The sequence below is a fragment of the Brienomyrus brachyistius genome, chromosome 24 (assembly GCF_023856365.1).
Source record: "Brienomyrus brachyistius isolate T26 chromosome 24, BBRACH_0.4, whole genome shotgun sequence".
Taxonomy (NCBI): domain Eukaryota; kingdom Metazoa; phylum Chordata; class Actinopteri; order Osteoglossiformes; family Mormyridae; genus Brienomyrus; species Brienomyrus brachyistius.
This window is the reverse complement of record NC_064556.1, coordinates 6,183,076-6,207,844: the sequence shown is the minus strand read 5'-3', so window position 1 is coordinate 6,207,844 and position 24,769 is coordinate 6,183,076. Positions and strand designations below refer to the sequence as shown.

Here is a 24,769-nt window from a genome sequence, read left to right as displayed (position 1 = left end):
ATACTGGATGCCGATTTCTTATAACACTGTTGCATACATTTATTTACATTTACATTCAGTTTAATGAGGGCTTAAGTGAAGCCGGACCGTGATAAAGAGACCGCGCCGACCGCTTTCATCCCATCCGGCGAGCGCAGAGCTCCGTGGACTGGCGGCTTTCAGCATCGCGCTCCGGACACGTTCCGGGCTGAGGTTCCGCCAAACGCCAGGCATCTGACATGCGGAGCCCGAAGTGGCTCAGCCGAGTGTGAAGTGACGGGCGGAGAGAGCTCCTGCAAGGGAGGTAGCCTGACACTGACTGTCCTTAAGGGGAAGTAAGACCTCCTCCGAAAAAGAGGCGCCGGGCGCCCACTGCGAATAAACGGCGCACCAAGTTTGCGAGCATTAAAGGGCGGAAAACCCTCCAAGTAATAAAAAGAAAATCAAAATTGATTGCATTGCTCTCCAGTTATATTGGGCTTAAGTGTAAACGGAATTTCTGTTAAGTCTTGAGATTTAATTTTAAATATTCTCTTCTATTGCATAGCTACAGTAGCTGCTAATGGGTAATTCTTATGTTTAATTAAATTGTTTTTGTAGTATTGCTTCTCCTGAATGTTTCGCTAATGTTACATATTTATTTTAATAACAATTATCTAGTTATCACACGGATAGACTCCTATTTATACATAAAGAAATCTTTGAAAACGTAAAGGTAAATGGGTTATCGACATCTAGTGGACCAGGAGCGTATTACACAATATCTCACCGTCAGAGCAGTGTCCTCAGTAAATTCATTTTATGTATAAACAAAAATTCTGACACCAAGAGCTGAAACACAAATAGTAAGCAAAATACTATAATTCACTGTCTTGTGCTCAACACTTACATGAAGGGCTTTATGTGTTCCATGTGGAAACAATTCAGCAATTGAATTTGAAATATACAATTGTGTGTGCAATGCATACATTTGCATATAATAATAAAAATTAAGATACCGAGAATAAAACCTTATAGACTATGCCAGATGGATGTGGGCTATTAGTATTAATATCAAATATGCGTTTCGAGCTGATTTTATGCTAAAAAGGTAGTGAATGCCACTATGACATAGTCATCCTTTCCCCGTCTTCTGTAAGCACTCATCCAGCACAGGGTGATGTATTAACCTGCAGCCTGTCGCAGGCAGACAGGTCACACACACAGACACAGACAGACACACGCATGCACAGTCACACACAGACACACACAGACACACACAGACGCGCATGCACAGTCACACAGACACATACACACACAGACACAGACAGTCACACACAGACACAGACAGACAGACACACACAGATACAGACAGACACACACAGATACAGACAGACACACACACACAGACACACACAGATACACACAGACACAGACAGACACACACAGATACAGACAGACACACAGACACAGACAGACACACACAGACACGCGCATGCACAGTCACACACAGACACAGACAGACACACACAGACACACAGATACAGACAGACACACACAGACACGCTCATGCACAGTCACACACAGACACACAGATACAGACAGACACACACAGACACATACACACACAGACACAGACAGTCACACACAGACACAGACAGACAGACACACACAGATACAGACAGACACACACAGATACAGACAGACACACACACACAGACACACACAGATACACACAGACACAGACAGACACACACAGATACAGACAGACACACACAGTTACAGACAGACACACACAGATACAGACAGATACAGACAGACAGACACACACAGATACAGACACACACAGATACAGACACACACACACAGACACACACAGATACAGACACACACAAACACACGCGCACACAGTCACACACTTCGGGCAACAGACGACGAAAGAGTGTGTTCTCACATATAGGGGACTTAGCTGAACATCTCTGTACTCTGTCAGAACAAGGTACCAATTTCTGCCTTTGAGGGTACAATTACTTGTCACCAGGGCTGTACCCTTAAGGGTCTGCCAATTATACCCTTAGCTGCAGGTAAATGTAACTTTAAATGTACAGAAAAGGACTCTGAGGAACATTTTTGAACCACTGAGGCTACGAATCTGTCGCAGGGCTGAAGTCTTTTTGTCTGGCAGTGCGTAGGACTGAAAAGAGCCGCAGTGGATCCATGAGCAGGTCTGAGGAGCGTAACCAACAAAGTGGAAGGAGGAGCAACATGAACGTAGTTCGACATCTATTACCGCGACCACAGGCGGCGCTGTTCCCTGGAGGGCTGCCTTTTCACTTGGCTCTCTGACTGAATTCACATATCAATTGTGGTTACTTAGACCAAAATAAAATCTACATTTTATATTACAACAATCATGATATGCAGAAATTAACATTAACCCAACAGGCACCAGTTAAGTGATTTTGCTGGCATAAACGGACCAGTTAGCATGGGTTGTTGTTTAGGCTTTGGGTTGGTATCCCACCAACGGCTTTATGTTTACGTAGTTCTCTTTGTGACCACATGGGGTCGCTATGGGACTCTGGCGTTCTCTGACAGTCCAAAGACAGGCTTTCTGTGAAATTATATGTGTGTCATTCAATAGACTGGTGTCTCACCCAGAATATTCCATTTGCTGTGCTCTGAGCATTCCTAGAGAGGCCCCCACCCTCCGCACGACCCCTTGCTGGATAAATGGTCACAGAGAAGGGATAGATACGTATGAACTATCGTACAAGATCTCATTTTCACTCCACATTTTATCATTTGTAAATGTGGTCTTTAACATCTGCAATGTCCAGGTTCTATGTGAAGAGACAGAGTGATATGACATTAATCTACACCCAGCCCTGAAAGGGGTCCTCCAACTTACTGGGGAATTGGGGGGTTGGTGGCAGGACTGACACTCCAGCCACTGGAAAAAAAACTCACACTGGTCCATTCGGACTAGTGCAGTGCTGAGGTATCACCCACTGCACGGCTGCACTCAGGGTCTCATCCCTGAGATGGTTTGTCGTGTGGTGGGTGCAGTGACACACTAAACAGTACATGTCCCCTTACCCCTTTTTGAAACATTTTCTGACACAAGTGTCTGTTATAAACAGAAGCAGCCCCAAGCAATTATCTCCTTGCAATGAACCTTTATTGTACATTCCAATGGGGAAAGATGTTTATTTTCGTACCAAAGCAAAGGTGTGTATTCACTGGGTTACAACGCTGCCCCTGTGATCGGAAGGTCACTGGTTCAGATCACAGGGTTGGCAGAATGATTTCAGAGTTGGGCACCTAAACAGGGCCCTTAAACTCTAGTTGGTCCAGGGACTGACCTGACCTTGACTGTCTGACCCAGACTGACTGACCTTGACTGTCTGACCAAGACTGGCTGACCCTGCTTTCTTATGTATATTGCTTTGGATAAAAGCATGTGCTAAAAATGTAAATGTAATAATGTAAACCCCTATCCACCCAGTGGCTCTGAAAGGCACACTCCCTCTGATATTTCTCATTTTGATTAGTCAGTTGTTAGTCAATAGGTGTAACTTCACCTATTTCTAAAGTGTGAGGCATTAATTCATCGATTTCAGGAAACAGAAGAAGCTCTATCACTGTCACTTCGACCTCTGAAGTGTATTAAACGCTCTGGTCCATCTGTGGGAGATTAAGCCACAAGCCTGTCTCTCTCTGGTGTATAGTTAGGGATATAGACCTCCCGTTTGGTGGAACCGGCCAGAACGTCAATCAAAAGAACCGAACTGGGCTGTACACTGATCTCACCCTACTCGTCAGTTGGTGGAGTTCTGGGCTGATTCCATTTCTAGCATGTTGATAGCACAGGTGCCGTCCATCTACATCTGCATTTAATGGGTATAAAGATGAGAGTGTATGGATGACCCTTGGGCTCCCGTGAGCCAGTGTAATTTCATAAGATTAATAATAACACTTATTGCTGCCCACAAGGAAAATCGCATTTTTCCTATCCCATCCTGCTCTCCGTGACACACATGTAGGTGAGAGCGAGCTTTACAGCCACCAGCAGCAGTGCCCATGGGGCTTGGGGGTACGGGCCTTGCCCAAGGGCCCACAGACATCTGACTGTTCTGCTCAAGTTGGGCTCAAACCAACGACCTTCTGACCACAGGCGCAGGGGCCTCGATCACTGAGCCCGCGAGTCACTCATTTTAGATGCTGCCCTGAGCTCATTTAATAGAGGTTTCATTCATAAGAAAACCTCTTCATGCGTTATTGATGCACACTTCAGAAAGTGCCTTATTAAGCTTACGGCTACGGCTCATTTCGCAAAAGGTCTGTTTTCGTAGAGAGTGTCAAGCCACATTCTCTGACTGTTACAGGTTTCTCGTTCGTCAATGTTTTCAGTGGCAGATTTTTTCCCTGTGAATCTCATTAACATGGTGTCGATCGCTCGGTTTTAAACTGTAAAATGACTCAGTCTTTGTTAGATCTGGAACAGAATCCTCCGTGTTCCGGGGCTCTGATGAACTGTATCGCTGATGGCTTAATGACGGGCTTTGATCCTGGTCCTTGTGTCACTATCGGTGAACAGATCACGTTCTATTCAAGTGTCAGCAACCTGTCACCAGTACTCGGCACACCCAGCTGATCTAGACACCTTTTCACCCCAGTTCTGTCCATCCAGAACATCCATCCAGAATATTGCGTACAGAACATTTTACTTCTCTCAGAATTAATTTTTCAGCACAGAGATGGCTGAAGGTGGACTTTAGCTGTCCATGATGAGAAGGCACTCTCGACGCCTTTCTTGCCACGCCTTGGTTGAACTAAAATGGTGGCAGTTATTGCTGTTTGTTGGGACAAATTCCTGTCTGATTGTATCTAGGCTTTTTTTAGCCGTTAAAAATCCACGGTCTTCACACTTTTGGAAAATGGTTTCCTTGCACAGCCAGTGCCCTAGAATACCCAACTAAGATCTTTTGTTTTCCAGAGATTACTTTTATAAAATACTGAAGCTGGGCTGAAGAAAACATCTTGTGTATGGTGCATATATGTACAAGAAAAAGCTTAGTAGCAACACGCTATGTAATAATGCTACATTGTGCAGTAACTCGATAGAATGTAACAAACCGAATGATGGTAACAATAACAATAATGATAAAAGGGTAATGTTGCAATATAAAATTTTAATGTAGTATAAATTTGTAACATTTTGCAGTGTAATTACATAATGTGTTCTTACAATGCATTATGTAATAACACGTTATGTGACGACATTTTCTTGCATTTTGTCAAGTTACCACATTATGCGGCATTATTACATGCTGTGTTGTAACAAGCCTTACACAGAAATAACTCCTGTCTTTCTGATTAGAATAAGGACCGGCACATTCCAGATGTTCCAGGAAACGCTTCTGAAATGAGTGGCAGGTTCTTTAAGCCGTTTTCATGCAGCACAACCCAGTTTCCTTTGTGGTTCTTGGCATTTCTTTGAGAAAAGCAAAGTGCATCCTTAAGAACTTAGATATTTATGGTTCATGATTAATCAGCCTGTTTTACTTCCCATTAATGCACCACAGTGTACTGAGAGGTCTTATGTAGAGTGTGCATATGATATGAGCTCATTTTATGGGTAAATATGCAGGGCTCCATCTACCAGCTGTGCTTTAGATCTCGCGAGTCCTTTAAGTTTGATGTGCAGGCCTGCTTTTGTTTCTGCAATATGTATGTTAATTCTTGAAAATCGCGCGGAATGATACATCACTCATAAAAAGTTACTTCAGCTACAGGGCTTCCGGTGAAGGTTGCTAAAGGGCGAATAATTTCAGTTCTCCTCAAACGCTCACTGGCTACAGCTTCCGTTTCGTATTTTCTCACCACGTCAGTGTCATTTTGGTGTGATTAAATTCAGATTTACTGCTTCATGTTTACATTTCAGACGGCGGATTTTAATCACGTAGTCTTAAGGTCTGCAGATTTGGATTTGACTCGAATATACTCATCTGGAAGCACCGCTAGATTCTTGAAAAATGCAACACTATATATACGAACGAGTGCATCTCAGCAGACGTAACCCTGGAGACGTAACCCTGGAGAACTGTTTTAATAACAAACTTTTGTTACTTAAACTTTTGTGTCAATCATTTTTCTTCCACATAATTTAACCTTTATGGTGGAAATATATTTTGAATACAAATATAGTTCTATCAATAGTCTAGTATTTCAATGTTTATATCTGTGATCATTTGCAAGATTCATATTTCAGACCGTGCCCCCTTTCTGCCCTGGCATTTTCCCTCAACTCCCATCTATATTAAAAAGGTTAAAGACCTGGGTTTGTAAGATATGCATTCATTCATTTTTTCAGTGCCATTAAAACTATTGAAAATTGCAGATCTTATTGTTTTGTTTTTGGTAATTTACTTAAAATATAACGGTAGAATGACTCATTAATGACTCATTAACATTAATCCTGCATGTGGATTTTAAAGCGGAATTTCTGAATTAAGCAGAATTTATGAATTGTACATGACAGGTAAATCACAACATTACTCTCTGGGAACCTACACGATTCGGCGCCGATTTGTTACCGCCGGATGTAGGATATTGAGAGCTTATATTTGACTCAACTCTCCTTTTGCAAAAATGTCATGAGCCAATAAATGAGACACAATTTGTTACGATGTTACAGTGTGGTCTTGGCAACTTCCAGTGTCTTAGACTGTTAGAGAAAATATTTTGATAAATTACAATTTGGAGATGTTATTGGTAACATATTATATGCTATCTCTGTAACCCTGGTCGGGATAATTGATTCGAAGATGAATGGAGGGACATGTTTTCCAGGAGTTATGGTCATAATTCTATAATATTACACAACCTCAGGGTGTACATGCATTATTTTGTATTGCTTTCATATGTGTTCGGTTTGGAGCAGGTAGGTTTATCTCTGGTTTATCAGAAACAGGAGCCTACATTCCTGTGAGTTCAGGACATGTTAAACTCAGGCGTCTAATCACCTGGGTAATTAATTAAGGGAGTTTTCCTTAAAAGACCCTAGTCTGAATGTGCGATGTCTCGGGGCACTCGACAGAAAAAAAAGTACAGAAATATTTGAGCTAAACATTCGCCTCTTTTGTTAAATACGTATATTTCATTTTACTAGGAGGAATTCGGCAGCATAATGCAAGTTGCTCGTCTGCGGTGATCCGTCTCTGTTTGCACGCTGCCTGCGTCTTTCGTAACTCAGCCCTGGAAACTCTGCATGGAATTGAATTAAACTCCTCACTGACTCACACTGATGGAGCGGGGTTAATGCGAGGAGACCTGCAGTAGCTAAGACCGCAGCCTCGGCATTGTGCAAACTCCGGAGATAAGAGCTGCCTGATAACCGGCTTTGTATACCTAGAGAATGAGGGGGGCAGAGAAGCAGAAGAATAGATTAGGGTGGAGAATGTCAACCTGGAGGTTATTTGATCAAGTGCCATGATTGGTCATGCTGAAATTATTCTGAATTTCCCCAATCAACTCCCAGATATGAAAACATTACATCATCAACCAGATTCACTCCTCTGAAAGAATAAAAATCTGAATAATCTTTATTTGCCATGCACAGCCTGCGTCCTTTGGTGTGATTGCTGACATGGTAAAATAAATATAAATAAAAATTACAAAAATAACACGACATTCTCTTGACATCGTTTTGCTGCAAAAGACCAGATGACCGAGAAGGAGTTTAAATGGAGATTTTGCAGAGTTTATTATATTTTTTAGTGTCTTTATTATACCTTTCGCACATGCGCTTCAACGCTGCTCCAGGCTCCAGTTTGCGTCACGTGGTCACGTGACCCTTCCCTTTCCCATCAGTTCGGGGTGAGTCTGTCCTGGTTCCCACGTCTCTTTAAAAGCAATTCTCTACGCTGGACCGACATTCATGGTTCCAGTTCTGATTCAAAAGAAGAATAATTAGCTAGCCGCATCTGAAAGCAACGAAGCGAATCACTGTAATTTAATAAATGACTCGGCTGTGTTTAGCTGCAGAAATATACCTGAGAAAGGGCCTCGCACCTTCTTATATGTCTCACTGAATTCTAGTTTGCTCCAGCGGGCTCCTTTAACGAATGTCTTTCATAATTTTCTCTGTTTTTAAGAATGACAAAGCACATTGATTCTGGAACTCTTTCCCCTCCTGTTCGCAAAATAATGTGTTTCATTTCGGGTATCGAGCTACTTGGTCCATATTTTCTCATGCATTCACGGTTGTGTCATTGAATCCTGCTTAAACGCTGGGTAATTCACCTTTAAAAAGATGCTTTGAGGGCTAACTGGTGAATGCTGCAAATCTGCCTGTATGAGAGAGGGGGAGAGTTTCACTAAGGAGAGACTGCTTAGCATATACTCTGTGTGGATTTATTGGGTCAATTTTATCTTTATTAGGAAAAAAAGTTTCATCTCATCTCAACACAGGAAATTAAATTCTGCGATATACTTTGCGACTGTGTATGATGCAAGGATAGGAGAAAAAAAATCACAACATGATACGCATTAAAGATATTTATTACTGAAATACAAACTTCATTGGACATTTGTTTAATAAATATGTGATCACGTGATCTCTGAACACTGACGTTTTGCTCAACACAGCGATATGCAGACTCGTGTAAGTGGTTTAATGCTTACGGTAAACGTGCATTTTGATCGCATGCAACATGTATGCTGAATTCTCCGTAATCAGCTGCCACAGAGATTTTTTTTAACAGCCTTTAAATATGCATCGAGCAGCTGGTCAAAAAAATAGCCTGATAACCAGACCCCTGAGCAGCAAAGGACCACAGGTACACAGGCTATTGTTACACCATGAGGAAATAGAAGCACATCCGGTTCAAGTCATCACTTATTAATTTTACAGAATATTTTAGCATGATACTGTCTCAACAACAACTGCACCATTAAGACTGTTTTTTTTTTTTTTTTTACTTTTTGATGCGGTGTAGCTGATTATTTCAATCAGACAGATTACGAAAAAGTATGAAATTAAGAAAGAAGCTGCGTGTGAAATGATTTCGCTTCTGCTACAGGCATGCAGTCTCAGTATTAAGGTCAGTTTCTAAGGATAGCAGTACATTTTAGCGGAATCTACTTTCAATATTGCTTAAGGAATGCAAAGACAGCTGGTTAGCTGCTGTGTCGATGTAGTTCAAGCACGATATCGAACATACACTATACAAACTCACAGACTATAAATTCATATTCCGGGCTTTTCTGATGGGCTAATTGCTGCAGACAGCCTGCAGTGTTCAGTGCAACCATAAGGGGGCGACATATACCAATAAAAGTGCATCGAAGTGACTGGAGAGGAACAAACGTGATCCACATAAACACAATTCAAGTTGCACTTATATCGTCATTCTGAACATGCAGCAAATTCTTCAGTCGTCTGTAGGGGCCGCACGTTTTGTTGGTGCGTTTACGAGACAAATCCCGAGGCGTAACAGGTTCAGAAAATGTTTACCACGTTCTGTAAATGAAAAACAGCTCTGTATACATTCACGGATCTCTAACTACTAGCCATTTAAGCTATGAGAGAGAGGGGGAAAAGATGCTTTGAAAGTTCACCGACGCCTGGCTAGATTTCAAATAGCAGCCATTTATGCAGATAAACATATATATATATATAAACACCACAGTACGATGGCACAGTGCAGCTTCTCAACAGCATCAGATCAGTAAGACAATAACATTCATGTAAAAAACACTTTTGCGATGCTTCACTTACATATAAAAACACACGAACTTACTATGTATATACATATTCTAGTTAGTCTTCCAGCAGAAAGTATAGCTATTGCTTTGTTTTCAATACTTCGCCAGTCTGTGAAAAATGACGCAACGTGCGCGGGCATCTGTAACCTCTAAGTACAGAGTTTAGCAGTAAGACAACCTGAATGTCTTCCGAGGCTGTGATTATTATTAGTATTAGTATTATTATTATTATCTGACGCTTAAGCGTTTTTGGAAAAAGCGCCCGTTGTAAGTGCAGGTTTCACTCTCTGCACCTGTTTCTTCCCATCAGCGGCTTGTTACTTTCTCCCCTCTTTCATTGCTGCGCCATCGATCACTATCGTGCGGTCATCTGTTCGTTCAGACAAAGCCCCCAATGTTTATGGAATGTTTCTCAGTTTGACCCTATTTCCCTGATTATCCAGAACAAACTGGATACTTTACTCTACATAGCTGTCAGACTCTGTTCGAGTATAAAAATAATTAATTTAACACAACGTTGAAACTAATGTTCAATGAAATGGTTGTTTTTTTTTTAAATCAAAGGATCTGAAAGTTGCTATTGAGTGTAGAAATAAAAAGGTCTGAAAGTGTTAAGAGCGTTTGGCTTTTCATAAATAACAACACCCAGGACGTCTCACATTACAAACTGAGGTAGATAACTGAAAATTAAATGTTACTAAAATGGACATTATTTACACGTAACTCAAGTACAACACACAGCCCAACCTGTATATATACAACTTTATGGCAAAGTTTCCAGAATAAAACACATAATTAAAACTCTTTTCTAAACCTGTGTGTGTTATTGGTCATTTGTTTGAAAAAATATATATATATTACCAACGAGACGTGAGCTTTTTTAGAGTTAAAGGGCAGTGGTTAAAGCTTTGATTGTTTCAGTTGGACTTTGAGTTTTCTGGGGCAACATATTCTCACCCTTTTCCAGGTTCCCTGCGTCCACATTCCTGGCGCCCGAGTCGCACCTGTTCCTGGATTGCAGTTCACTGAGCCAGCTGGTCCCCCCACATATGTATCCGTTGGAACTTCCCTGTTTGGTGAAGGACACCCTCTTCAGACACAGGATTTCCTGAAACGCAAACCTGAAATCGGGGCTCCGGCAGTAGATGAGCGGGTTGAAGGCGGAGTTAGCGTAGCCTATCCAGTTTAGTATCCTGAAGGTCAGCTTGATGTTCTCGATCTTCCAGATGGCCGTCACCACGTTGAGGACGAAGAAGGGGAGCCAGCACAGGGTGAAGATCCCCATGATCATCCCTAAGGTCTTCAGGGCCTTGTGCTCCCTCAGGCAAAATTTGGTCCTTTTTCCATTCCTGGCTTCAATGCCGTGACTCTCCTTAGCCAGGCTGCTGCCGTGACTGAGAAAGCGACCCTCGCACCTCTCGATTTTCCACAGCTGCTTCTTGGCCTCCTGGAAGACGCGGCTGTAGACGAAGACCATGACCACCAGGGGGATGTAGAAGGAGACGATGGAGGAGGCGATGGCGTAGGCGGCGTTGGTGTTGAACTCGCAGCAGTGGCTGTTGTTCATGCAGCGGAGGGATTCCGGTTCATCGGAGATCCACCACTTCATGTGGATGGGCAGGAAGGATATGAGGCCGGCCACCAACCACACAGTCAGCACCACCACGCGGGCCTTGCACTTGGTCAGCAGCATCTGATAGCGGAACGGCGAGGTGATGGCCAAGTAGCGGTCCAGCGCGATCACGCACAGCGTCTCGATGCTCGCCGTCACGCATAGCACGTCCACGGCCGTCCAGAACTCGCACCAGAAGCTGCCGAAATGCCACGTGTTGAGGATGATGTAGCAGGCGCCAAAGGGAACCACCACCAAGCCCATGAGCAAATCGGCGCAGGCCAGCGACGCGATGAAGTAGTTGGTGACCGTCTGCAGCCGCTGGAACTTGGCGATGGCCGTTATCACCAGCACGTTACCGAAGACGATGCCCAGCACCAACAGCGCCATCAGCAGGCCCAGAAGGGCCGCCTCGGCGCTGCTGAATCCGGGGGCGACCGCGTCTGCAGAAGAGCCGTTCAGCTCGGCGGAATCGTTTAATTCCACCCCTGCTTCCGTACTTTCCATGATCTGACATCCACGGCAGGCGATAAAAAAAAAATAAATAATGGGAGAAGCAGTGAGCGTTTCACGAGGGCGACACGCTAGAGTAAAATCCCTCACAAAAAACACGGTTTCGGTACATTTTCAAGGTACAGAAAACCCTAAATACTTCACACCCAAAAGCCTAAAGTAGTAAACTTAAGCCCCGTCCACATCAGAATTTTATTACAGATTATAAAAGACGAACAAAAGAAATTTCATATATTTAATGTAGATGTTATTGTTTGCAGTCTCATCAAAAACCCAAGCATATTTCAGTTTTTTCTTAATTTTCCGAAGATCTGTTACAATATACATTGCAAAGAGCAAAGTAAATGAAAGGTAAATGCAGGTAAATTTACAAACCTCTGTGAGTGCTGCTCTTTCTGATTCAGGTGTAATCCTTATGAAAAGGAAAGCGATAATCTAAAAGAGTTCCCATAAGTGTTCAGACTCTCATTTCATTTAGCTTGCTGGGTTCTCTCTCTCTCTCTCTCTCTCTCTCTCTCTCTCTCTATCTATCTATCTTGCCCACTTGCAAAGTCAAAGGAAGCGCTCTGGCATCGCTTATGGCTCTCTGCCTATTCGTCAGAGCACTTATAACATGAGCCTGTGACATCAGACACCAGCAGCAGCCAATCAGGCTGACAGAAAGAAAGAACTTTTTTTTCTCCCCCCCCCCCCCGCCCCCCACATCGGCAATACCAGTTGCAACTGCGCTGGTGCTGAAGTCAGAATGTAATAAAGTGTTTTTTTTTTTTTTTTTGTGAGATTTGACTTTTTAGGGTTGCTGGGGTGAAATGATTTAGGTTTGTCTTCTGCAGCAAAATCGAAAAAGAGGATATATCAAAAATTTGTATGCCGAAGTGTATTTCAATCTGAAATTCTTTTACATTTTTATCATACGTTCTTATTTACCATCATGAAGCTCACAAGATTTCTTCTCTGAGAGGCACATTGGGTGTGTTTTTTTGAGGTTCTGCACTGACTCTGCATTCTTTATCTCATCAGCGTCGAATATTAATATGCAGCAGCTGCATTAATACCCACGGCTGTATAATTCAATTAAGCGTTTCTTCCCAGAGCTCAAGAAGTGCACAGATTTGCCAATATAACATGGTGTGACAGTAAAGCACATGGGATGAAAATGTATGTGAACGTTTATAAATGAATAAAATTCCCGATATTATTTATTCAAGGAATATAATAATTCTGGTCAGCATTCGTTTCTGGCTGTGCGCATGTTTTTAGTCTATGTTTGCAAAACCTTGGAGATTTTTGAAGAGAATAATTAACCTCATTACAATATCCCTAAAAGAAAGGTAGCATGACCCTTTATAAAAGTCCTTACTAATCGCTGAGTTTTGAGTATTGCTGTAAAAGGCAGATTGAGATGTAATTTTCTGGCAGATCTACGCCACTATGCGTGTCCTGACACCACTGGGTATGTGAGAAATGTCCTCACTGGCGATAGCCTCTGCGATTCTGTCGACGGGGTTTTCCTCGGCCCCCTGCCTCAGGCGACGTTCACAGAGACTCTGGATGCGGCCCTGGTGCAAGAGGGTGATGAAGGTGTAATGAAACGCTCGCTTCTGAGCCGCAGAAGCAGGGAACGTCTCAGTCCCTAACCTACTCCGCTGTGATTTATTGCCGCGTGATTCGCTGTCATTAGAGCTCAGTATCTGATTGGCTTTCCATATTTATATCCGCACGATTTCTCTTAATCCAACAAGCTCTGTTCCCGTTATGCCCAAGAAGTCGTTTTATCGGGTCGTAAAACCCGGACGGCATGATCATCAGCAATCTGTAGCCTAATCTCACCGTTTTGCTGCAGTATCCATAAAATACAAGATTAATTATTTCCAGTTCGTATTAGCTCATGCTTTCTTAACTTCTACCTTTTCATTCCTTTAAATTTTACTGGATTTGTTTGTTTAGCTTTTATTTACTCTCACAAGGAAGATCTGAGAGAGCAGGATCGGCCAATACCGGCAGCGACTGGGATTGAAGACCTTGCTCAGGGGCCTAACAATGACATCACAACCATGGGATCTGAACCCATGACCTTCTGTCCACAGATGCTCTGACTAAATTTAATCCCCTTCCACTTATTCATGTTCGTTTCCGTGTGCATCATAGTAAGAGGGGATAGTAAGGAAAAGTCTGAAATCAGTATGACGGGCCTAATTTTCGCAGAGCCCAGTTTGTTTCAGGTTTTAACCTTAAAAGGTGCCATTTCCTCTACCCCTCTCATTATGTTATGTGTTTGGCTAGCTGTTAAGGGACAGTAGCCTCTGATGTCACCATCAGTGTCAGGATGAAATTGCCCCTTCCTTCAGAACCCCTCAGACTGTGTTCTCAGCCACGTCCTGTGTGGACGCCCCACTTCCTGTAAAAATGTCGCCTCATGCCACCGAAGACCCTTCCGCTGCACGTTGCGTGACATTCGCGTGTCTGGCCCTGGCTGGGCTCCCGCCAGGCGACAGCGAGATTTCGGGACCTTCGATGTTTTCGTAGGGAAACAGGATGACATTGCAGTCGGTATCTGCTGAGTCTGCCTTCTGTGTGTTTATGCAGGCTGCCCTAATAGGGGTAAAACGAAAGTTAGATCATTTCCCCTCACATTATAATAATATCATACTTAATATCAGCTTTTATTTGACTATTTGATGCAATTATGCTCCTTGTATAAAAGCTACGGTGGAGACACTGCAACAAGGAAAGCAAAGCGGCAAATAAGGTGCACATGTAGAAGATGCGAGAATGGAATCTGTCTTACATGACCGAGTGTGAGGTAAAGCTGAGAGAAGGAGCATTCAGACTAAATGCTTGCAGGCAGCCAGTTTCACACTTCGGTAAGGGTCTTGTGTCTGTGCGTCTTCCAGAATACCGTGGCTCCCCTGTTGGTCCGATGTGGAATAGAGACCAGAGTTGTTCTTTGTTACGTGCCGTGTCTTTAATTGTTTCTTCGGATCCTGCAGTCAGAAAGTAGGCGGTTATAGCATTCACACACAAATGGAGTGGCAGTGGTACGGTGGGAGTTCGTCACAGACCCACATCTGCCCGGCAGGAATTGTAACTCCCTGCCCAAAAACTGTCTTATGAAACAAACGTGTACTGTTTCACTTAACTAAACATTTTTTTGTAACGCTTTACATGATGGGGCACAAATAATTAACAATAACTCTGTTAATAGTGAAGTACAAATTATGAACAAATCGCAAACAAATATAGTTGCTACTTGAGATAATAGATGTGTTATCATTCAGTAATGATGAACAGGCATGAGATCAGTATGTAACTAAGACTTAGTTTGTGGTTAATTAATGCATAAGTAATAGTATCTTGCTATATTTGTCCTATTTGTATAGTGTTACAGTTTTTTTAAATTAAAAATAACACTAATGTGCTCGAACTGGTGTGAAACACGACTGCCGTTCACAAGTGGTACTTGTATATATGTCTTGTTTGGCATTCAAAGGCTTCATATTATTAATATAAATGGCTGCAATAAAAAGAGAAGAGCGAGTGGGAGAGTCATGTGACTGTGATGACCAATGAGAAGCGACCACCGGCTCTCATTGCCAACATCAGTAACTCTCTCTGTTTTTTGTCTTGGCCCCTAGTAGCTCTAGACTGGAGTGCTGATGTCAGGCAAATGAAGCGCCTGCTTTTATTGACCCCCCTCTCATCCGCCCAGCTTTGTTTATTTTGTTATTTTTATCAGAAAAGCACCTCTATGATCTGTGTTTGGCTTGACCCACCGTGACCCCCTGGTGTTCACTGCCTGTGCCCTCAGTGATGTCATCATGTCCGCCATCTGCACCAAAGTAACAATAATTGGACAAAGGATGCTTCTTTAAAATTATACAGTTACTTTTATTTAATGGATGCTTTTGTCCAAAGCGGCATAGGAGTGAGGCGAACAGCACATTACAGACATACGTGCCGTCGAGAAGGCAGTAATGCGACTGGGCTGAGCTTGCAGTGGATGCCCTGGTATAAGTGTACGGAGGATTGGAAACAGGAGCTACACAGCAACTTCTAACAAAGCAAGAACCTAATAAAATTATTCCCTGTCCAGGAATTCAACATTTAAATCGTCATGCCCTGCTCGTCTGCTCCTCCCATGTGCCACGCCCCCTCGTCTACCTCGTGTGGAATCCTCGTGTTTACCAGCTGTTTCTTGTTGTTGTCATTAGTCCAATGTATTTAAGTCTGCGTTACCTATGTTTTCCCCAGTCCGGTCATTAATTTTGTTTTGAGTATGTCAGCCCGAATAAATCCCATTTATTCGTTTCCACAGCTACCTTCGCCTGCTTCCCTGTTCCGGACATGACATAAATTTTCTGATTAGACGATTCGTTTTCCCAGAGAATCCATCTCTTTCCATAACAACCTGAAAGGTTACTGACTTCACGGGCCTTGCACTGATTTTCACCCCAGGGGGGAAGAAAGTGTCAAGCTGGCTGCCATAAAACTGAGCTCAGCCAATCTCATGGGACACCTGGTGACCTCACTCCTCCCGCCCAGGGAGTGAGACGTGGCTCCCAAGCAGGCCCACACAGACCCTCTGCCCACACACCAATCCTGCCCCTCCCCCACTCTCCACTTGTCCCAGGTCATGGAAAGTTCACACAGAAAGCCAAAATGGGACAGACACGGTCTAATGTTCATGTAACTGATACAAATATTCATGCTTGGTCCCAATTAAATAGTCTCAGTGCATATAACCGTCTCTGTATTAAAACAGTATGTCTTAGTATTATAAATATGCAGAAAGTTTGGGAAATCTTTTCTTGTTGGAAGGTTCCTTAATGATGCACAAAGAGACTTAAACCCACTGTTAAAATTCCATATTGACTCTTAGTTTGGGAACCTGGCTGCCCAGTGATCTCTTAGTATACTTTCAAGGAGATAATGACTACAACCTTGCAATAAGCACATTTACAATAGTTACAGCAGACTGGAGTACAGAAAAGAGTACAGATGGGAGTATAGATGGGAGTACAGAAAAGAGTACAGATGGGAGTATAGATGGGAGTACAGAAAAGAATACAGATGGGAGTATAGATGGGAGTACAGAAAAGAGGACAGATGGGATTATAGACCAGAGTATAGAAAAGAGTACAAATGGGAGTATAGATGGGAGTACAGATGACAGTATAGGCAGAAGTAAAGACAAGAGTATAGACAAGGGTATGCAGTACAGATGGGAGTTCAGACAGGAAAACAGACAGCAGTACAGATGGGAGTTCAGAATGGATTACAGATAGGAGTTCAGACAGGAGTACAGATAGGAGTACTTATAGGAGTTTAGACAGGAGTACAGATAGGAGTTTAGACAGGAGTACAGAAAGGAGTTCAGACAGGAGTACAGACAGGAGTACAGATAGGAGTACAGACAGAAGTACAGATAGGAGTTCAGACAGGAGTACAGATAGGAGTACCGACAGGAGTACAGATAGGAGTACAGACAGAAGTACAGATAGGAGTTTAGACAGGAGTTCAGATAGGAGTACAGACAGGAGTACAGATAGGAATTTAGATAGGAGTTCAGACAGGAGTATAGATAGGAGTTTAGATAGGAGGTCAGACAGGAGTACAGATAGGAGTTCAGACAGGAGTTTAGACAGGAGTACAGATAGGAGTTCAGACAGGAGTACAGATAGGAGTACAGACAGGAGTTCAGACAGGAGTACAGATAGGAGTACAGATAGGAGTTTAGACAGGAGTACAGATATGAGTACAGATAGGAGTTTAGACAGGAGTACAGATAGGAGTTTAGACAGGAGTGCAGATAGGAGTACAGACAGGAGTACAGATAGGAGTACAGATAGGAGTACAGATAGGAGTTTAGACAGGAGTACAGATATGAGTACAGATAGGAGTTTAGACAGGAGTACAGATAGGAGTTTAGACAGGAGTGCAGATAGGAGTACAGATAGGAGTTTAGATAGGAGTTCAGACAGGAGTACAGATAGGAGTTTAGACAGGAGTGCAGATAGGAGTACAGATAGGAGTTTAGATAGGAGAACAGATAGGAGTACAGATAGGAGTTCAGACAGGAGTACAGATAGGAGTACAGATAAGAGTTCAGACAGGAGTAGGCTACCATGGGTACATGCTACACCCGGCACAGGACATTACAGTACATTAGTAACCTCCCAGACCAATAGCACAAACAGTTACACGATGCCATAAAAATCCTTATTGACCAGCTTGTGTGCAACAAAATCTGAACACCCCCCACCAAAATATCTAAAAAGGTTGGTGGCCTGAATATTTCCTCTACCCCATCCAATTCATGATGCGTGTAAACACTGTGTCCTTCATTCCAGGAATTGGCCAGTGATTGTTTTTCTCCTAAAATGAGCTGAAAAAGTAATTTCATTGAGTAAAAAAAACAATAAACAGATATTTCATAATATCACTTTGCAATGAAGACGAAAATGGTTTTATTGCATTCCTGTTTTGGACTATTATTTTATATTTCAGTTACTGGGGGGGGCATGTTGGCCTCATACCTTCCATCTCCACTGTGTGTGTGTGTGTCTATCTGTCTGTCTCTGCCCTTTTGTGTGTCTGTGGGTTACTGTATGCATAAATTACATTAAGGGGACCAAATGTCCCCACAATGTGATAAAAATCTGTTATTCTGACGTTGTGGGGACCATTTTGGGGGGTTAAGGGTGTCATTGCTGGGATTAGGGTTATACCCATAGAAGAATGTAAAGCCTGCACAAATATTGGACTACAGACATGTGCATTGTGTGTGTGTGCGTGTGTGACTGAATGGTGGTGAGTGTACCCTGCCGTGGGTTGGTGCCCCATCCTGGGTTGTTCCCTGTCTTGCACCTGTGGCCCCTAGGTTAGGCTCTGGACCCCCATGATCCTGAATAGGGCAAGTGGTCACAGAAAATGGATGGATGATTCCATGTGTTACATGTGAGTGTATATAAATAGTGCAGCACTCCGCTTACTAAAAGCCGCCCGAAGCCTGGTGAAGTAGTAGCTGGGAGTTGACTCAGTACCCATATGGCGCTGTGTGCAAGCTCCACCGCTGGCGCCCCCTGTCTAAGACAAAATGATGTTCGCTTGCCTTCTGACCCTGAAATCTGCTCATTCAAGGACCTGAATCAAAGTGCTTTATTTAAGAGACACGTTTATGCAAAGCAACATGCCATTTTTGAGAGCAAGGGGTCAGCTAGTCTTTGGAAAAATTGGTACATTGGTGACATCGCTCAGTTGACAGATATTTGGGTGTTGAACCGACAGCCTTCTGATTACAGGTACATCATGCTAACCTGCTGAGCCACACTCCCCGCGAGTGCTGCTCCCAAAAGATCCAGCTTTATGATGCTTTATTCACAACTTGTTCTGGACAAAAGCATGAAGCAAATATGTGAATTAATTGGCACTCCTCCATGCACGGCGGCAATACTTATGCAAAAAAAAATAAATAAAACGTCCATAAATCTTCACACTGTGTCCTTGACTTTTCGAGAGATGCCGTGATGGAGCAGCTCCTCTGTAGGGCAACGAGTGTCGTTGGTTAAAGCGTCTCTGTGATTACATTAGTAACGCAAATGAAAAACGTGATCGCAGCAAGTGTTTCCCTCGCTCTCAGAAATCAACGTTGCCTCCTTGCCGTTCCAGCTGTGCCGCTTTCACTCAGGCACATTAGCGTAGATGGTATTGCTCATTCACTCCTAAGAGGTAAATACTTCACTTTTTTTGTGCTTGGGGTGTATTTGAATATATACATGGATTAGAGGGAATGAGAGAGGAGTAAGGGCTAGTGACGTGCATAGACTTTTTCATGGTGCTGGAACAGGGAACGGGGGTGTGGCCAGGGGGTGTGGCTGAGGGGTGTGGCCAGGGGGGTGTGGCTGATGGGGGTGGCCAGGGGGCGTGACCAGGGCATCAGGAAATGCCAAAAAATGGGGTGAAAGGGGCAGTGAATGACAAATTAAACATGCATACATACATCCATTCTGCATTGTAACTTATTTCCATTGCAGTCCTGGGAAGCCAAAACAATCCAGGATTTGCATGTATTGTTTAAAATATTGTTTGAAATATTGTGTGTATTGTTAAATGATATGGCTGTATACCTGCTAAGAAAGCTCCGGATGTCTGTATCAAGGGCAAGAGGGTTCAGGAAATGTATGGATGGATAAAAATATGCGAGGAATTAAGGAAGCGTATGTTTTGTGAGGGAAGTTTCACGAGCTGATTGTTTTCGCAAACACTGGATTTGGAGACGGCCAGTGCGGCTGCTCTCACTCCCTCACCTCACTCACCCTGACCACCAAAGAGCACGTTTCAGAAACTGGGGCACAGACGCTGGGCGAATGCAGCTGTGGTTGGGAATTTAGAATGAATATTATGGGGTTGTGTGGTGTTGCGCTGGGGTGTGCATGTGCGTGGAGGGGGGGTGTGGGGGGAATCATCACAATATACCCACTACACTACTGGCCTAGACCCCCCCACAGACTCTGTACTGGATAAGTGGTTGGAAAATGGATGGATGGATGGATGGATGGATGGATAGATGGATGGATTTTGGATATGCATTCCCCTGTAAGCTATTCCAGTGATTCCAGTAACCGACCAGTCACAATAAAGTGTTTGTTATCCTTGTGTCAATAACACAATGTAATGACACGTGAGTGGTCAAAAAAATATGTTATTATCCAGTTAATAAGTTATTAAATTATCAATACCGGTGTTTTCTGTGTGTGATGTATAAAAAACAGTGGTGTAATTTCTGCAGAGACTCTATAAAGAAAGTAGGTCTAATGTTTCCTTTCTTATTCAGAAAACAATCGTAATACTAATTGATTTTGAAAAAGAAATTGTAATATTTCAGTTGTAATGCAGTGAATGAGCTGACTGGGGATTTGATGTGTATTTTGAGTAGGAGGGTTTTAACCAAACAGCCTCCTGGGAAGTTTCTCTAAACCAATATTTCCTCATGTTCTAGTCAAAGAAATACACTGAACTTTTTTCCTTATCGCAGTAGCTGCCGTGCATGTATTTACATATGAGTGTTTTGCTTGCTTTACAAATCAGAATCTACATTTGTATAAGTCGGCAGCTCGGGGGGGGGAGGGGGGGGGGGGGCGCATTTCTCGTACATAGCTACACAAGAACAACATGCAGTGAAGCTACATGTGGTCCCTCCAAAGACGTGTGCATAGATATAGAAAATATAGAAGACATAGAAGATGTACAGTGCGCATATATTAAAGTACCGCAATCCATGTATATTAAAGCGAAGGTGCAGTTGTGTTGTATAGTGAGCAAGAGCCTGAGGTTAGTCAGCATCAGCAGATAGTTCCATATGAATGTAGTTGGAATTGTGAGACAGTACTAAAGGCAGTGGTTGTAAGTCTTATGGTCTCTGGATTGAAACTCCTCCTGAGTCTGTGTTTTGCCCGTAACCCTCCAGAGACGTTTGCCTGATTTCAGCAGACGAAACAGACAAGTTCCTGACCATCCTGGCTGCTCTGGTCGGGCGTCTCCTGACGCAGATGTCCTGTAGAGACAGGAGAGCTGATCTGACGCATCATTCTGCTGCTCATTGCTGCAGCGTCTTCGGGATCCGAGCGTATACGAACACACGCGATCACACGCGCAAACAGAGATACACGCGCACACACGCCGGCACGTATGCGTTGGCAGGAACGTAAGACGCTAGCGAGATGCGACTGCGGCGTCGGTGATTTAAGGTTCCGCCGGTGATGCTGCCTCGCGAGTCATGACCAGGACTTACCACAGGGTGCGGAGGAGTCTTTGAGATGGAGATTAATCCAGTTCCAGATTTTATGCGACACTTTGAAGAACAGCAGTGTTCGGGATTAGAATCACTTCCTGGTTATTGAAACTTCCTGAAACCAACTCTCAACCAAATCTTTACTTTCTGGACCTGAACTCTCCACACCTCTACATTTCCCCCAGGGTTCAGTGCTGTATCATGCATGGACCGACCATATTTACATTCACCGGTACAAAGGTCTACAGTCCAAAGTCTTGAATGACAAACAGCCATCAGCAACTGATAGCTAAATCTGAAACAGACATGAACTGGTTGCCGAAAGAATTAATTAATGAACTTAACGTCACTGAAGTCTGTAATCTATCTGGCATAATTGGTGATGCTAAGGAGGTTGCCTGGGACAATTTCAGAGCATTTCACGCTGCTTGATGCCTAAAAGGGGAACCACAGTTTTTAAAAAAACAGCTTGTTGCTTTGTGTCATTAAATTTAGCATGCAAAGCTAACGGCAGAAGTTCAGGGTGTGTTATCTACAGGTCAAGACTGGGAGGTTTGCTGTCAAAAAACAGTACTGGTATCATTCAAACACAGGCATGGGGGCATTTATACTACATGGTAAAAGTACTGGGGCACCAGCCTGTCCAACATATCCCTCTGAATCAAGGGGTTTTAATATGAAACTGGCTCATACTTAGTTGTTGTAGTAGCCTCTGATCTTCTGGGAAGGTTTTTCCATTAGATGCTGGACCATCGCTGATGGGATCTGCTGCCGTTCAGGTTGGGTGTGGATGCTGGGTGATCGGGTCCCTCTCTGTGAGCTTGTGTGGCCCCCAACTTTGCAGCTGAACTTGCTACCAGATGGTTCCACCTCACTTGTGGCCGATCAGGGCGGCTCACGCAGGACAGGCATTTGCAGAACGGACTTGTTGGAATGATGCCAAGATAACGAACCTCTTCTGTGTGACCCCCCCCCCATTCTGATACCATGGTCTGATGCTGCAGGTTGCCTGGCTGTGTGCTTAATTATACACCCGTATGTCAGCGGTGGGAGTGGCTTATGCGGCCAGGTAATTACTATAGGTGTCCCAATACTTTTGTCCATATAGTGTCACTGGAGCAAAAGTGTATCCTTCAGGCCTGTTAGCTATTTGCAAGTTACACAGACACTGCGAACTGTACTGCCTGGCTACCTGCGGAAACACTGGGATGGGCAATGTAATGTCTGAGAAGGGACCACAGCAAAATATGGGGAGACGATGACTGAAATGTAAGACTTTCCCAGGATAGGATGAGATACAGACACCCGTGATATGAGGGTAGATTAGGGGCATTATTTAGGTAGAGAAGTAGGGACTGGTTTGATAAAATGGCAGTGGAACAGGACCAAAGAAAGTGCAGGTTAGGGTTAAAATGGGTTGCAGATAAGTATGTTAGTAACTTATCTAGCTGCAACCATGCAACTGAATGGGTCCTATGCTAGTTGCTAACAGGAAATGCACCCCTACTCTTACACAGTCGGGCACATACAGTGTTGAGCATTTTTGGTCCAGAAACTACAGATCCAGACCAAGATTCTGTTTCTACCAACCAGTTGAGCATAAAGAGTCACAAAATACTCAAGTGGTTGGTACAAACAAAATCTTGGTCTGGATTTGTAGTTCCTGAGTCTGAAATTCCATACAGTGGACACATGTATAACAATATAAACACTCATGCCCCACAGTTCAAAACGTCTCAGTAACAATACTGGGTTCAGAACTGTGAGCGGTGAATGTTTTTACTATTGCCCTGCTAAACAGTTCAGTTTTCAGGAGTGCTCAGGGCACTGGTGATTAATCTCCCCTTCACTTTGATTCACTTCGCTTCACTATTCTTAAGACTCAGCTTATCTGAACATAAATGTACATTCACATGAATTTCATTCAATATGTAAGAAAACTCCCAAAGATTTCAGTCACAGACACAGACACAGTTAATGTATAGAGAGAGCAGCCAGTCAGCTAGAATTACTTGACTAAAGGATAATGCTCATATTTTTTTGCTTGCAGAAACAGGATTTACATTTATCCATATTTGGGTAGAGAAGTCCTTGTCAAAACGTTAATCACTGAAATAAAGTATTGTATCCATCCATCCATCCATTTTCCAAACCGCTTATCCTACTACATCATGTGGGGTCCAGAGCCTATCCCGGAAGTTATGGGCACGAGGCAGGGAACAACCCAGAATGAGGGGCCAGCCCATCGCAGGGCACACTCACATACCATTCACTCACACATACACTCCTACGGGCAATTTAGCAAGCCCAATTAGCCTCAGCATGTTTTTGGACTGTGGGGGGAAACCGGAGTACCCGGAGGAAACCCCACGACGACATGAGTAGAACATGCAAACTCCACACATGTGACCCAGGCGGAGACTCGAACGCGGGTCCCAGAGGTGTGAGGCGACAGTGCTAACCACTGCACCACCATGCTAACCACTGCACCACCATGCCGCCCCCAAGTATTGTGTCTATAAGCCTTAATATTTCAGTGAAATTTTCACTGATTGTGACCCTATATTTGATAATCGGTTATCAATGAATGGATGCTGCCCATCACTGTGCTATACTAAGCTTACTGAGCGTGTTTCTGGTAAGTTGATAAGGTATAGCAATTGATGTTTTTTTTTAGTTTGTTACTATGGCGACATTCCTGTGAGGCCACACTAGCAGATTGCCGGTTTGAGTTTGTCACCTTCCGTCGCCATGGAAGGGGGACCTTAACCATGGCGACTGAGGCATCCCAGACAGCCCGCTGGTCTTCCTGACTGCACACCTCGCAAAGGGTGACTTCACAACCGTTTAGCTGATCCTTCCATATTATGAGGTCAAAAACCCTTTTGGAAGATACATTCTACTCATATACGTATGAAGAGAGAATCATGGGATATGTGTCATGATCTGCTCGTCCGATCCTCCTGTGTGCCACGTCCCCCACGTCACCTCGCGTGAGTTCCTGATTGTATTCAGCCAGTTCCTGAAATTTCTGAGTAGTCCTGTGTGCCACGCCCCCCACGTCACCTCGCGTGAGTTCCTGATTGTATTCAGCCGGTTCCTGTTACTTCTGAGTAGTCCTGTGT

The 24,769-nt window shown here is 43.5% G+C and overlaps 1 protein-coding gene and 1 long non-coding RNA gene across 4 annotated transcripts in view; both read right to left on the bottom strand.

The window, feature by feature from the left end:
- The window catches only part of LOC125719904 (actin-binding LIM protein 3-like), a 72,361-nt gene extending 59,835 nt beyond the window's left edge, over positions 1-12,526 (bottom strand). Inside the window, exons 1-4 of one of the 3 annotated variants that reach the window (XR_007385239.1) lie at positions 12,230-12,526; positions 10,687-11,851; positions 7,755-7,912; positions 7,310-7,371 (exon numbers count right to left, since the gene is read on the bottom strand). Coding sequence is in view for 2 of the 3 variants with exons in the window: in XM_048994749.1 (XP_048850706.1) it covers positions 7,899-7,912; positions 10,687-11,848 (1,176 nt within the window). In the remaining variant the exon portion in view is untranslated. Of the gene's footprint in view, positions 1-7,309; positions 7,372-7,741; positions 7,913-10,686; positions 11,852-12,229 lie in introns of those variants that run through there. The other 2 variants (XM_048994749.1, XM_048994750.1) reach the window with 2 other exon arrangements.
- Positions 12,527-12,572: 46 nt separating this feature from the next.
- LOC125720240 (uncharacterized) lies at positions 12,573-21,843 on the bottom strand. The gene is made up of 3 exons (XR_007385398.1): positions 21,645-21,843; positions 14,643-14,838; positions 12,573-14,446 (listed from the first exon to the last, which is right to left on the bottom strand). It is a non-coding gene; the product is annotated as an uncharacterized LOC125720240 (long non-coding RNA).
- Positions 21,844-24,769: the final 2,926 nt, after the last annotated feature.